The 13,472-nt window shown below is 47.9% G+C and overlaps 1 protein-coding gene across 7 annotated transcripts in view; it reads right to left on the bottom strand.

Moving 5' to 3' along the window:
* Positions 1-13,472, bottom strand: part of IFT172 (intraflagellar transport 172) — a 151,634-nt gene that overhangs the window by 95,985 nt on the left and 42,177 nt on the right. For all 7 annotated transcript variants that reach the window (XR_012157848.1, XM_073335400.1, XM_073335399.1 and 4 more), the window contains 4 exons: positions 12,963-13,124; positions 8,193-8,246; positions 7,467-7,570; positions 449-534 (listed from right to left, as the gene is read on the bottom strand). Coding sequence is in view for 6 of the 7 variants with exons in the window: in XM_073335400.1 (XP_073191501.1) it covers positions 449-534; positions 7,467-7,570; positions 8,193-8,246; positions 12,963-13,124 (406 nt within the window). In the remaining variant the exon portion in view is untranslated. The remainder of the gene's footprint in view (positions 1-448; positions 535-7,466; positions 7,571-8,192; positions 8,247-12,962; positions 13,125-13,472) is intronic.

Below are 13,472 nucleotides of genomic sequence, written 5' to 3'. Positions count from 1 at the left end.
CAGACTGCAAATCATTCGTGGCCTACTCTGTTGTTCTCTGCACACTGTTCAACCTGAGCATCCAGAACTCAAGTCCTGCGATCCCGGATGAGGCGGGGTCCCATGGAAACTGCACCATGACATCGCATACCTAAGGCATCGGGGCAGAACGCGCTGAGACATCCCAATTCTGGGAGCTTCACCTGGCAGCACGAACACCCATCTCGTCAGCTCAAGGGGCCCGTGCACTGACAGTGCCCGCAGCAACACAGTTATGATGACTGACGGCCGCACGCACAGACAGGAGACGTGGCCCTGCCCCAGAGAGCCACCGTCCTCACCAGACATGTAACAGACCCGTGAGCAGGGCAGCCTCCCAGTCAGACATGGGTGCAACTTGACTCTAATGATTCGCCTCCCGGAAGAACGTGAATGTAGACGGGGCAGAAGGACGAGAGTCACCATTCACCTGCTGCTATAGTCTTGATGTCGATAAGATATGCCAGTCTCTTGTTCTCCTCCATCCCTCTTTGCCTTCTCTCATTGATGCGAACGCTGTAATGGAGAAGAGTGAAGAATGACTGATAATGCTGTGCACTTGCCAAACCACATGGGGCATCTCCCACCCTCCCCCAGAACCACCCCTGGTGTCCCCCTCCACCCATGGAACCACACCTCCTGACCTGTGGCTTTCCATCCCCACAACCACCCCAGTCTACCCATCAGGTCCCATGGGGTACTGTACAGCCCTTAGTCCCTGCAGATTGGTGGTTCTCTACCTAGAAGGGACAGTTACTCAGGTCCCTGAAATTCTGCCTCTGAAACACCTTGTATCACAGATCTGTGGGATAAGTCCTACACCCCATCTTAAACAGTCTTTTGGAGGAACCCCATCTGTGTGTCAGACTCCCCAGGGGGGCTCACTCTTCCTTCAGGTTAGGCTACACAGCCTCACAGCTTCTGAGATTGAGCCCTGGCACTCCAGAATTCCTGCTTCACATTGGGAGCTCTGCTCAGCAGTTCAGCTGAGATAGACTCCTTGTTAGAGACTTGTTCGCTCTTCAGGGACTAATGCTCCCTAGCCAGTATTTGTGGTGACACCAAACTGGCCTTTCAAAACAGAGTAGGACTTATTAGGCAACTGGAACACAGCACTGGAAGGCCTGAGGTTAGCATTCAGAAATAAAGGTTAAAGCATCACCCATTCCGGTCAAGCCAGAGCAGCCCACCAGCCAAGCTGTAGTGGATTCCGCCTCAGGCTCGGTCCCTCTTTGGCTCCTTAGCCACTCCCAGGGGAGAGCAGCCAGCCTCCTCCAGAAGCCCACTCTTGCTGGTTATGTCTCAAAAACCTCCTTGCTCTGTGTCATTGTTTGCTAGGTGTCAATGTTCTGGTCATTGGAGCTTTCCATTGTCTCTTTTGGATTCTCCTCTCAGCAGGTTCCAGCCAGTTCCACAACCTCCTCATTCACTGGAGCCCAGATAACAAGGCAATATTCTCACCTCATGTCCTGTGCTGCGCCCCCAGAGGAAACTTAACCCTTTTTTGTCACCAGGGTTAATAATGCAAAGGACAGAAAGAAACTGAGGCACACACAGAATTCATAAAACTGTCACAGACAATTCCCATTTGATCATATTGTGTGGGCAGGGTTCTCAGTTCTTATAGCACAGGCTCAGCAACCCGTGAAGGCAGTGAAAGCAAATGGAGCAGGAGCCAGGACCCTCACATCACTACCCACTTGGGAGCATCTGCACATTAGAGACAGCTTCTGGGAGGTGCAGGGGCCAGGCTCCCAGGCTGGTATGCCACAAATTATCCTAAATAGGCTCCGAACACAACGAGAGCAAATTAATAGATTCCTAGATTCCAAGATCAACAGGGGCCATTTTGACTACCTATTCTGACCCACTGTATAACGCAAGCCAGAGAATTGCCTTGAAATAATTCCTAGAGCAGATCTTTTAGAAACACATCAAATCTTGACTCAAAAATTGTCAGTGATGGAGACTCACGACCCCTGGTAAATTGTTCCAATGGTTAATTACTGTTAAATGTACACTCAGGATTGGAAGTTGTTTTAAAAGATCTGCTCTAGGAATAGTTTTGGTGAACTTCTCTGGCCTGTGTTATACAGAAGGTCAGACGAGATGATCACAATGGTCTCTTCTAGTCTTAGAATCTATAAATCAATGAACAATTCTACCATTTCTATCTAATAATGGCAAGGAAACAGGAACCACGCAGGGTAGCAGCAACCAGGAAGGAAGCAGGGACCTGGGCTTAGAGTTCTGAGTAACACTGTTTGTCTAGTACTGAAGTTAGGCTTTCCGGCCTGGAATTGCCAGGATCACCGCTGGAACTTTTTCAAAAATTGGCATCACATTAGCTATCCACCAGTCATCTGGTACGTAGATTGATTTAAGCGATATGTTACATACTATAGTTGTTCGTTCTGCAATTTCACATCTGAACTCTTGGGTGAACATCATTTGCTACTGGTGACTTATTACTACTTAATTTATCTATTTGTTCCAAAACCTTCTCAGTAAGCATTCAAGATCATTCCAAGTTCTCAGTGACTCAGAAACAGGTAATGCCATTTTTGCATAGAGTGCCATGTTCCCCTCCCTTTTGCCCACGCAATCCTTCCTAAACAGGTTATAACCATTGATTTTAACATTCCAGTTATGGGAATCATCCCTTCAAGTTTCAGTAATACCAAATTCCATTCAATTTATGCTCATAAATGAGTTATTCCAATTCCCTGTTTGTCTGCTTCCTCAGGGACCCTTGGCACAGTGATGCAGCCCATACACAGAGAGCAAAAGAATAGTGCAACAGACAACCCCCAGAAAGACCAAATGCATCACTCACCAAGTCCTGCCACCTCCAAGCACAGAGGCTGCAGCTATGCCCTTCAATTCTCCTGTTAGCTGCCTCTGTTCACTCAAAGGGTGCAACCCAAACCTCCTCAGGGATGGAGAGCACCAATTCAGAGCAGAGGAATCCGTCAGATGATGACCAGGGATGCCGAATTACAGAAGCACCGCAAATAGCCTTTAGTCCCCTAAGGAACATCCATGATTGATAAGTGTACCAAAATGGCCACAACCCTTGGAACCACCTCCTGTCTCACAGACTCAGGACCCTGCAAAGTGTTTGCTGCAATCTAGTCCGGAAAGTCAGCATCCTGCCTCTGACAGCATGGCCAGCACTTTGGGCTAGGCTGCACTGCCACAACAGTCCAGAGGGGAGCATAAGCACAAGGATTAGGCCTGACTACGCCATACTTGGTGCTCAGTTGACTCAGGTGCCACAGGTGGAGAAGCAAGGATGAGGCATTAGCCATTTTCTGGCTTGTTGAAGCAGCTGGAAAGGGTGAGTGACCAGAAGCTACCTCAAGACTGGGCTGGCAAACACAGAGATGGGAGAGTGTTCCCAGCTCCTCACAGAGAAACGAGCAAGCATTAACAACACAAAAATGGCCACACTGGATCAGACCAAAGGTCCATCTAGCCCAGTATCCTGTCTTCCAACAGCGGCCAATGCCAGGTGCCCCAGAGGAAATGAACAAAACAGGGAATCATCAAGTGATCCACCTCCTGTTACCCATTCCCAGCTTCTGGCAAACAGAGGCATCATAGAATCATAGAATCATAGAATATCAGGGTTGGAAGGGACCCCAGAAGGTCATCTAGTCCAACCCCCTGCTCAAAGCAGGACCAATTCCCAGTTAAATAATCCCAGCCAGGGCTTTGTCAAGCCTGACCTTAAAAACCTCTAAGGAAGGAGATTCTACCACCTCCCTAGGTAACGCATTCCAGTGTTTCACCACCCTCTTAGTGAAAAAGTTTTTCCTAATATCCAATCTAAACCTCCCCCACTGCAACTTGAGACCATTACTCCTCGTTCTGTCATCTGCTACCATTGAGAACAGTCTAGAGCCATCCTCTTTGGAACCCCCTTTCAGGTAGTTGAAAGCAGCTATCAAATCCCCCCTCATTCTTCTCTTCTGCAGGCTAAACAATCCCAGCTCCCTCAGCCTCTCCTCATAACTCATGTGTTCCAGTCCCCTAATCATTTTTGTTGCCCTTCGCTGGACTCTCTCTCCAATTTATCCACATCCTTCTTGAAGTGTGGGGCCCAAAACTGGACACAGTACTCCAGATGAGGCCTCACCAATGTCGAATAGAGGGGAACGATCACGTCCCTCGATCTGCTCGCTATGCCCCTACTTATACATCCCAAAATGCCATTGGCCTTCTTGGCAACAAGGGCACACTGCTGACTCATATCCAGCTTCTCGTCCACTGTCACCCCTAGGTCCTTTTCCGCAGAACTGCTGCCTAGCCATTCGGTCCCTAGTCTGTAGCTGTGCATTGGGTTCTTCCGTCCTAAGTGCAGGACCCTGCACTTATCCTTATTGAACCTCATCAGATTCCTTTTGGCCCAATCTTCCAATTGGTCTAGGTCCTTCTGTATCCTATCCCTCCCCTCCAGCGTATCTACCACTCCTCCCAGTTTAGTATCATCCGCAAATTTGCTGAGAGTGCAATCCACACCATCCTCCAGATCATTTATGAAGATATTGAATAAAACCGGCCCCAGGACCGACCCTTGGGGCACTCCACATGATACCGGCTGCCAACTAGACATGGAGCCATTGATCACTACCCGTTGAGCCCGACAATCTAGCCAGCTTTCTACCCACCTTATAGTGCATTCATCCAGCCCATACTTCCTTAACTTGCTGACAAGAATACTATGGGAGACCGTGTCAAAAGCTTTGCTAAAGTCAAGAAACAATACATCCACTGCTTTCCCTTCATCCACAGAACCAGTAATCTCATCATAAAAGGTGATTAGATTAGTCAGGCATGACCTTCCCTTGGTGAATCCATGCTGGCTGTTCCTGATCACTTTCCTCTCATGCAAGTGCTTCAGGATTGATTCTTTGAGGACCTGCTCCATGATTTTTCCAGGGACTGAGGTGAGGCTGACTGGCCTGTAGTTCCCAGGATCTTCCTGGATCTTCCAGGATCAGCCCTGCCCATCCTGGCTAATAGCCATTGATGGACCTATCCTCCATAAGAACATAAGAAAGGACATATTGGGTCAGACCAAAGATCCATCCAGACCAGTATCCTGTCTACCGACAGTGGCCAATGCCAGGTGCCCCAGAGGGAGTGAACCTAATCAGTAATGGTCTAGTGATTTCTCTCCCGCCATCCATCTCCACCCTCTGACAAACAGAGGCTAGGGACACCATTCCTTACCCATCCTGGCTAATAGCCAATAATGGACTTAGCCTCCACGAATTTATCCAGTTCTCTTTTAAACCCTGTTATAGTCCTTGTCTTCACAACCTCCTCAGGCAAGGAGCTCCACAGGTTGACTGTGCTCTGAGTAAAGAAGAACTTCCTTTTATTTGTTTTAAACCTGCTACCCATTAATTTCATTTGGTGGCCCCTAGTTCTTATATTATGGGAACAAGTAAATAACTTTTCCTTATTCACTTTCTCCACACCACTCATGATTTTATAGACCTCTATCCTATCCCCCCTTAGTCTCCTCTTTTCCAAGCTGAAAAGTCCTAGCCTCTTTAATCTCTCCTCATATGGGACCCGTTCCAAACCCCTAATCATTTTAGTTGCCCTTTTCTGAACCTTTTCTAATGCCAGTCTATCTTTTTTGAGATGAGGGGACCACATCTGTATGCAGTATTCAAGATGTGGGCATACCATGGATTTATATAAGGGCAATAAGATATTCTCCATCTTATTCTCTACCCCTTTTTTAATGATTCCTAACATCCCGTTTGCTTTTTTGACTGCCGCTGCACACTGTGTGGATGTCTTCAGAGAACTATCCACGATGACTCCAAGATCTTTCTCCTGATTAGTTGTAGCTAAATTAGTCTCCATCATATTGTATGTATAGTTGGGGTTATTTTTTCCAATGTGCATTACTTTACATTTATCCACATTAAATTTCATTTGCCATTTTGTTGCCCAATCACTTAGTTTTGTGAGATCTTTTTGAAGTTCTTCACAGTCTGCTTTGGTCTTAACTATCTTGAGCAGTTGAGTATCATCTGCAAACTTTGCCACCTCACTGTTTACCCCTTTCTCCAGATCATTTATGAATAAGTTGAATAGGATTGGTCCTAGGACTGACCCTTGACCCTTGGGGAACACCACTAATTACCCCTCTTCATTCTGAAAATTTACCATTTATTCCTACCTTTTGTTCCCTGTCTTTTAACCAGTTCTCAATCCATGAAAGGATCTTCCCTCTTATCTCATGACAACTTAATTTACATAAGAGCCTTGAACATGAACATAACCATGAACATATCTAGTTCTTTTTTGAACCCGGTTATAGTTAAATTAACTGTTACCACTCAAGAGAGAGAGGCCTTCAGTTGCGAAGGAGAGAGAAGTGAAGAACAGATTTTTTTAGAAATACAGCAAGACTCGTGGCATTGAGACCTTCCATTTAGTGCCAGTCAGACCAGCTGGCCTCCAGGTGTGGGTTAGGGGTCCCTCTTCAGAAAGAGGAATATCAGAGCCATGCACAAAAATGCATGTGACAAATGTACTTCTGTCCTCCTATAACAATTGTGCACCCACTAGCCATAACATTGTCCACGGGACGCAGATTTACTGAGGGTGTCTACACTATGGAGACTATGCCAGCATAGCCCTGCAGTGTAGGCATAGACTACACAGACAAAAGGGGTTTTTCCATAGGTACAGAAATACCACCTCCCCAAACAATGGTAGGTACGTTGACAGAAGCATTCTTCTGTTGACGCACATGCATGTCCCCTGAAACGTAAGTCGGCACAGCGACATCAGCCAGAGATGTAAGGTTTTTCACATCTGACAAATGTAGCCACCTCAACCTAGCTTTTAAGTGCAGGCTAAGCCTCAGAGACCATTCAGGAGCAACATGGCGCTCCTTGTGTCTCAGGGCTAGGACCCATGCCTGGGAACAATTTAGGATGTGATGGCCCGGGCTCACTCCCAAGTTCCCAGGTCACATTGTGTCTCAGGGCTAGGACCCATGCATGGGGACAATTTAGGATGTGATGGCCCGGGCTCAGTCCCAGTTTCCCAGGTCTCCTTGTGTCTCAGGGCTAGGACCCATGCATGGGGACAATTTAGGATGTGATGGCCCGGCCTCACTCCCAGGTTCCCAGGTCACATTGTGTCTCAGGGCTAGGACCCATGCAATAGGACAATTTAGGACGTGATGGCCCGGGCTCACTCCTAGGTTCCCAGGTCACATTGTGTCTCAAGGCTAGGACCCATGCATGGGGAAAATTTAGGATGTGATGGCCTGGCCTCACTCCCAGGTCACATTGTGTCTCAGGGCTAGGACCCATGCATGGGGACAATTTAGGATGTGATGGCCCCCGATCAGTCCCATGCAGTCTCAAAGCAGTACCTGTGATGGGGATAAGGAGGAGTGCGACACTTACCTGATGAGATGAGGGTTCATAAACTCTGTGCGGACAGATCCCAGAATTTCATTGCTTCCATATTCCACTAAAGTCAGCTCTCCAGCATTGAAGATCATGCAGACCTGTAGGGAGACAGAAGACAGGACTCGGACAGCAGGCAGTGTGAGAGGAAGGGCTCAGTGGAGGAGCACAGGTACTAGCTGGGTTTGTGGAAGGGATGCCCTGCACCCTGACCTGGATTCACCCTCTAGGGTCAGGAGGAGCGCTCAGTCTCTGGAGCTCATTCCATCCTTGGTCTCCCTTCTGTGTCTGCCACTAATCAGTACCAATGGGCTGAGTTTCTTGTCCTGTAGGAGCCAGGCTGTAGGCTAGTAAGCCGACTTCTCCAAGCCTCTCAGCCATGACAGGTGGAGTAGGATTCCCCCCAGTGAGTCATATGTCTGCTCTCTGTATGTCTAATTTCCCCCCAACGTCTTCCTCCTCTGCCCTACCCCTCTGCTGCCTGGGCAGTGTTTCCACCTCTCTGTTGTGGAAACACTGTTCATGCAAGCTCCCATACCAAAGGTTTGTTTTGCTCCCTGAAACATGGGCAGGGTAGGGAGCAGACCACAGGCTGCAGGAGTTGGGTGGACAGCATGAGGCATGGCAAAGAAATGGGCCACCCCAGGGGACGACTTCATGTTTGCAGTTTGTGAATAGTGTATTCAGCTAGGAGAGGGAAGAGTTTCACCCAATCCAACTCACATTCTCGTTGTCAAAGAAAAATTTCTCGTTCCCTCCGGATCCTTGCCAGGCCACCTGCAACACAAGGGTGTGGAGTGAATGAGCGCTGCCCTGGTGGTCCCTTGGCTGCTGTCACTGCACTGCTGTCAAGCTGCAGGCACCATGGAATCTGGGGTCAGCGAGATGGGATTCCAGCTAGCGATCAAAGCAGCAGAAGCATTTCAGCTCTTACTTCATCTCGATTGTTACATCTTGTTGGGTTCTGAAATTTCACTGCTGTTTGGCTCTGTGGAACTAACCTCCTCCCACTCTCTGCAGCAGCACAGACAAGCCTGGTGCCTTCCCTGCAAACAGCCTGACTAGACACAGTGAGGGATGCAGCACAAGAGTTCACCTCCCAACGCTTCAGGTGCCTGCACGGCCAGTGAGCAGTTTGCACTGCCATTCCTCCTACTTTTCCAGGTAATAAGACCCCCACACCCATCACTGGCTCCCCACTGAGCTGGGGTCAAATTCAAGCTCCCTGCCTTTGCTCCCAGGGCCCCAGCCTGCACCTTGGACCTGGACTCCTTTCACATTCCCTCCACCGACGACACAGCCTGTCTATCCCTTCATCTCCTTCTCTCACAGGCCTGCTCAAATAAATTTGTTAGTCTCTAAGGTGCTACCTTTTCTTTTTGCGGATACAGACTAACACGGCTGCTACTCTGAAGCCTATCTTTATTTGTGCAATACCTACTGGTGTGGATGAGACTTTACAGGCACCCCTGCCCCAGAAGGGGTGATACACTAAGGGTGTGGGGGAAGTTTGAAGGTCACAGCAATAAGAGATCAAGAAATGTGCCTTCCTCCATGCCGCCCCCATGCATGGAATGCTCCCCAAGCTACCTCTCTGGCCTCTGTTAAAGTCCTCCATAGAACTCAGTGGTGCCGAAGTCCAGGAGAAAGAAGGGGAAGGGACAGAATTTCTGCCTGCCCTCTCCTCACCTCACTGTTTTTGCTCTCACTTGCTGTGTGTTATGCTGACTACAGATATGTCTCCCTTCTGTGCCGGAAGGTGCCTTTCCCCAGTCTCTCTGGCTATGTCTACACTGCAGCTAGGAGCTGTAATTCCCAGCTTGGGTAGACATGCATTCACTAGCTACTCGGCGGCTACCCAAAGCGGCCGCTGTGCCACTGTGGCCACACTGCTATTTTTAGTGCGCTAGCTTGAGCAGAGCGAACGTACAATATCTACCAGAGCTGAGAATTACAGCTCCCAGCTGCAGTGAAGAGGTACCCAGCACACCTTTGGCAACTGAAAATAATTAACAACAGAATAGTTGTAGTGATGTCAAAGGGCATTAAACGGACTGAGGCAGCAAACCCAGCCAGCCAGAGAAAGCGGCTGCAGTTGGCCCTTCCTCCCCCAAGCAGGGGCTTTCAGTCATAGCTTCAAGGAGCACAGGCAAGATAAACTGACCACGCCAAGACCTGATTCCTTACTAGAAACAAGTATGATGGACGCGTGAGAGGGATACTGTGCTTGATGCTGAGCACTGGAGAGAGAAACATGGAGACTAACTCCAGCCAACCCCTGCTCTGATTACCAAGCAGCAGTGTCCACAGGCTCAGGTTTCTGAACAGGTGCTGTTGTTCCCAGTCCAGTTTAGCACTGTAACTGGAGGCCATATACAGCATCCCTTCCCCTGAGGATGCTACCGAAGCTAGGGAACTGATGTCAGCAGGAGCTGCAATGGAGACAGGAAGTTCAGACTTGGCTGCTGAGCACAAAGCCCTTGACCCAGTTTTGGGAAGGGCACTGCGAGTGGATGAACCCTGTGTTCACCTGGCCTTTGTAGCACACTGGCTTCTGATTTGCTTCCAGGTGTAATACAAGGTGCCGACTAAAGAGACATGCCATATATGTAAACAAAGCATTTCTTGATCTCTTATTGCTGTGACCTTCAAACTTCCCCCACACCCTTTGTGTATCACCCCTTCTGGGGCAGAAGTGTCTGTAAAGTTTCATCTACACCAATAGGTATTGCACAAATAAAGATAGGTTTCAGAGTAGCAGCCGTGTTAGTCTGTATCCGCAAAAAGAAAAGGTAGCACCTTAGAGACTAACAAATTTATTTGAGCATAAGGTTTCGTGAGCTAGATGTAGCTCATGAAAGCTTATGCTCAAATAAATTTGTTAGTCTCTAAGGTGCCACAAGTACTCCTTTTCTTTTTACAAGTAAAGATGAATCTCTGTACAGTTTGAATTGTAGCTGTTGGAGAGACCGCCTCTCTCCCTGAGCACTCAGATCAGCTGTGGTGCTCTCTCTGACAGTCTGTCAGGGCCTGTTTGAGAGCAGACTGAACTAATGGTTGGAACCCAGAGTAGTGTTGGGGTTGGGAGTCACAGCCAGAGTCAGTAGTTGGAGTTAGGGCAAGGGAGCACAACACGGAATGAGGTGAGGTAACAGGAACAAGGAGCGGGAACCAGGTGAGAAGGCAGGAAGTTAGTCTCTGGGGTCTGGTCAGCAGCAGGCCCAGCTACCAGTTGCTCAGACAAGGGGTGTGGCAGGAACAGGAAGCTTTAAGAGATGACCAATCAGCAGTATGCTGCTAGTCAGCTGAGCCTGCTGAGTCAGTGAGTGCACCCTCTGTTTGCACAGTATCAGCAGCAGTTTCCCTGTTTGGCCTTCACAAGATCCCCTGGTAAGGAGTTCCACAGGTTGACTGTGCGTTATGTAAAGAAGAACTTCCTTTTGTTTGTTTTAAACCTGCTGCTTAATAATTTCATTGGGTGACCCCAAATTCGTGTGTTATGTGAGAGTCAATGACACTTCCTGGTTCACTTTCTCTACACCAGTCATGATTTGATAGACCTGGATCCTCTCCCACTTCGTCGTCTCTTCTCTAAGCTGAACTGCCCCAGTCTTTTTAACCTCTCCTCATACGGAAGCTGGTTCACACCCCTCATCATGACAGGTTTCAGAGTAACAGCCGTGTTAGTCTGTATTCGCAAAAAGAAAAGGAGTACTTGTGGCACCTTAGAGACTAACCAATTTATTAGAGCATAAGCTTTCGTGATCATGTTTGTTGCCCTTCTCTGTTCTTTTTCCAAATATAATATTCCTTTTTTGAGATAGGGCAGCCAGACCTACATGCACTATTCAAGGTGTGGGCTCACCATGGGTTTATACAGTGGCATGATATTTTTTGTCTTATTATCTACCCCCTTCCTAATGATTCCCAACATTCTGTTCGCTTTTTTGACTGCCACTGCACACTGAGTGGATGTTTTCAGAGAACTATCCATGATGACTCCAAGATCTTTCTTGAGTGGTAACAGCTAATTTAGACCCCATCACTTGGTATGTATAGTTGAGGACTATGTTTTCCAATGTGTATTACTTTGTATTTATCAACACTGAATTTCATCTGACATTTTGTTGTCCAGTCACCCAGTTTTGTGAGATCCCTTTGCAACTCTTTGCAGTCTGCTTTGGACTTAACTATCTGGAGTAATCTTGTATCATGTGCAAACTTTGCCACCTCACTGTTTACCCCTTTTTCCAGATCATGTATGAATATGTTGAACAGCACTGGTCCCAGTACAGATCCTTGGGGGACCCCACTATTTACCTCTTTCCACTGGGAAAACTGACCATTTAGTCCTACCCTTTGTTTCCTGTCTTTTAACCAGTTACTGACCTGTGAGAGGACCTTCCCTCTTATCCTATGACTGCTCACTTTGCTTAAGAGCCTTGAATCCTATTAAATTAAATAGGATGGGACTGGTTCCTGGCAAAATGTTGTTATTAGCTGGAAGTCGTTAATATCAGGGTTGCTATTAGGGAGCATATACTGTAATTATTTTTACTGTATCTATTGCATAGCACCCACAACGTGCTAGATACTGCACAAGCCCATAAGGAGACACAGATGCTATCCTGAAGAGCTTATAACTTGCACAGCCCAGACAAACATACAAGCTGAACATGTTAATAGAGATGTCACAAATGCTGATCCTGGGCTCGGGCTCCTTACTAGATTGGAACTAAGGCCCCCATAAAGACCTGTCATGCCAACTGGGCCTACAAATTTACCCCAATTGTCAGCTCAGCTGTAAAAAGTATGTAAAAGTTTGTAAGATGTTACAACAAATATTAAGGGAGAAGATGTGAAATGGAGACACAACACCCATCACGCTCTTTCTGGGTCCTTAAAAGAAAATGATTTGGTGGGGAAAGTACGGAAAGAACAAAAAGGACAGCTGGAAAGAACAGCAGATGCTACTGGAGTGAGCTTCACCGTCACGGCTGCCACTCCTGCCATTTCCCGGGACCCTGGCCTTCATCATCCTGATCCCGTGAGGTGTCCTGGCCAGAATGGCCGGGGCCGGGGGGGCAGGGAACCAGATGACTTTGCCACCTCCACCAGCCCCAGCTGAATCTCAGACACCACCTGGGATGACAGTTATTACCACGGTCTATACCATCTCAGAGATGGTCCAACAGCCGGGGGATTTTCCTTCCAACCATTGCCTCCAGCTAAAGAGCAAGGGAACAAGGGATGCTGTTAAAATGAAAGCTTTATTTAATACTTTAAATTTCAAATGCTTAGCCTATTTATTCCACCTAAATTAACAGAACAGGGCCCAGATCCCACTACCAATTCTCTCAGCTAACCAGTCCCCTCCAACTTATTAAAACCACTAGTTGTTTTTAACCAACACACTATTCAGACGCCAGTGAGTCTGCCTGGGAATCTAGAGACACCAGGTCAACCACAAGGTTCTGCAGCAACTTCCAGTACCTCACTGAGCTTGTTGGAGTTCAAATCCCCCAGCAGCAGTGTATCTGAGGTATGGGCCACAAGGTACCTCTCCTTCCCCAAAATCTTCACCTCATCAATCTCATAACCATAGTGGGATTTCAGCACCACTCTGGTTCCTGTGGAGAGGTTCTTCACAATGACCTGGAGAGAGCAGGGCAAGAGGTAAGGAAGCTGGCTGGCCCCTACAGGAGCACAACACAAGAGCCCTAAGGAAGGTTCTTGTTTATCTGTCTAGGTAGTTCTATGCCCCAGCCCCTCACAAACACAGCACCCCTGCAGGAAAGGGAGCATTCCCCTCACCCCCCCCACATTGTACCCCTGGGGAGCTATGGCACAAGGAGACTGAGTGATTTGTTCACGGGCACACAATGAGTCTATGTTAGAGCCAGGAACTGATGCCAGGTCTGTCACCCCAGCTGCCCTCCACCACTCACCCACACTGAATCTTGTTCCTAATATATGCAAAAATATACACACTTCCCAGCAAAC

The sequence above is a fragment of the Lepidochelys kempii genome, chromosome 3 (genome assembly GCF_965140265.1).
Source record: "Lepidochelys kempii isolate rLepKem1 chromosome 3, rLepKem1.hap2, whole genome shotgun sequence".
Classification (NCBI taxonomy): domain Eukaryota; kingdom Metazoa; phylum Chordata; order Testudines; family Cheloniidae; genus Lepidochelys; species Lepidochelys kempii.
Note: the sequence above shows the minus strand (reverse complement) of the source record. Positions and strands in the feature narration are given on the sequence as shown.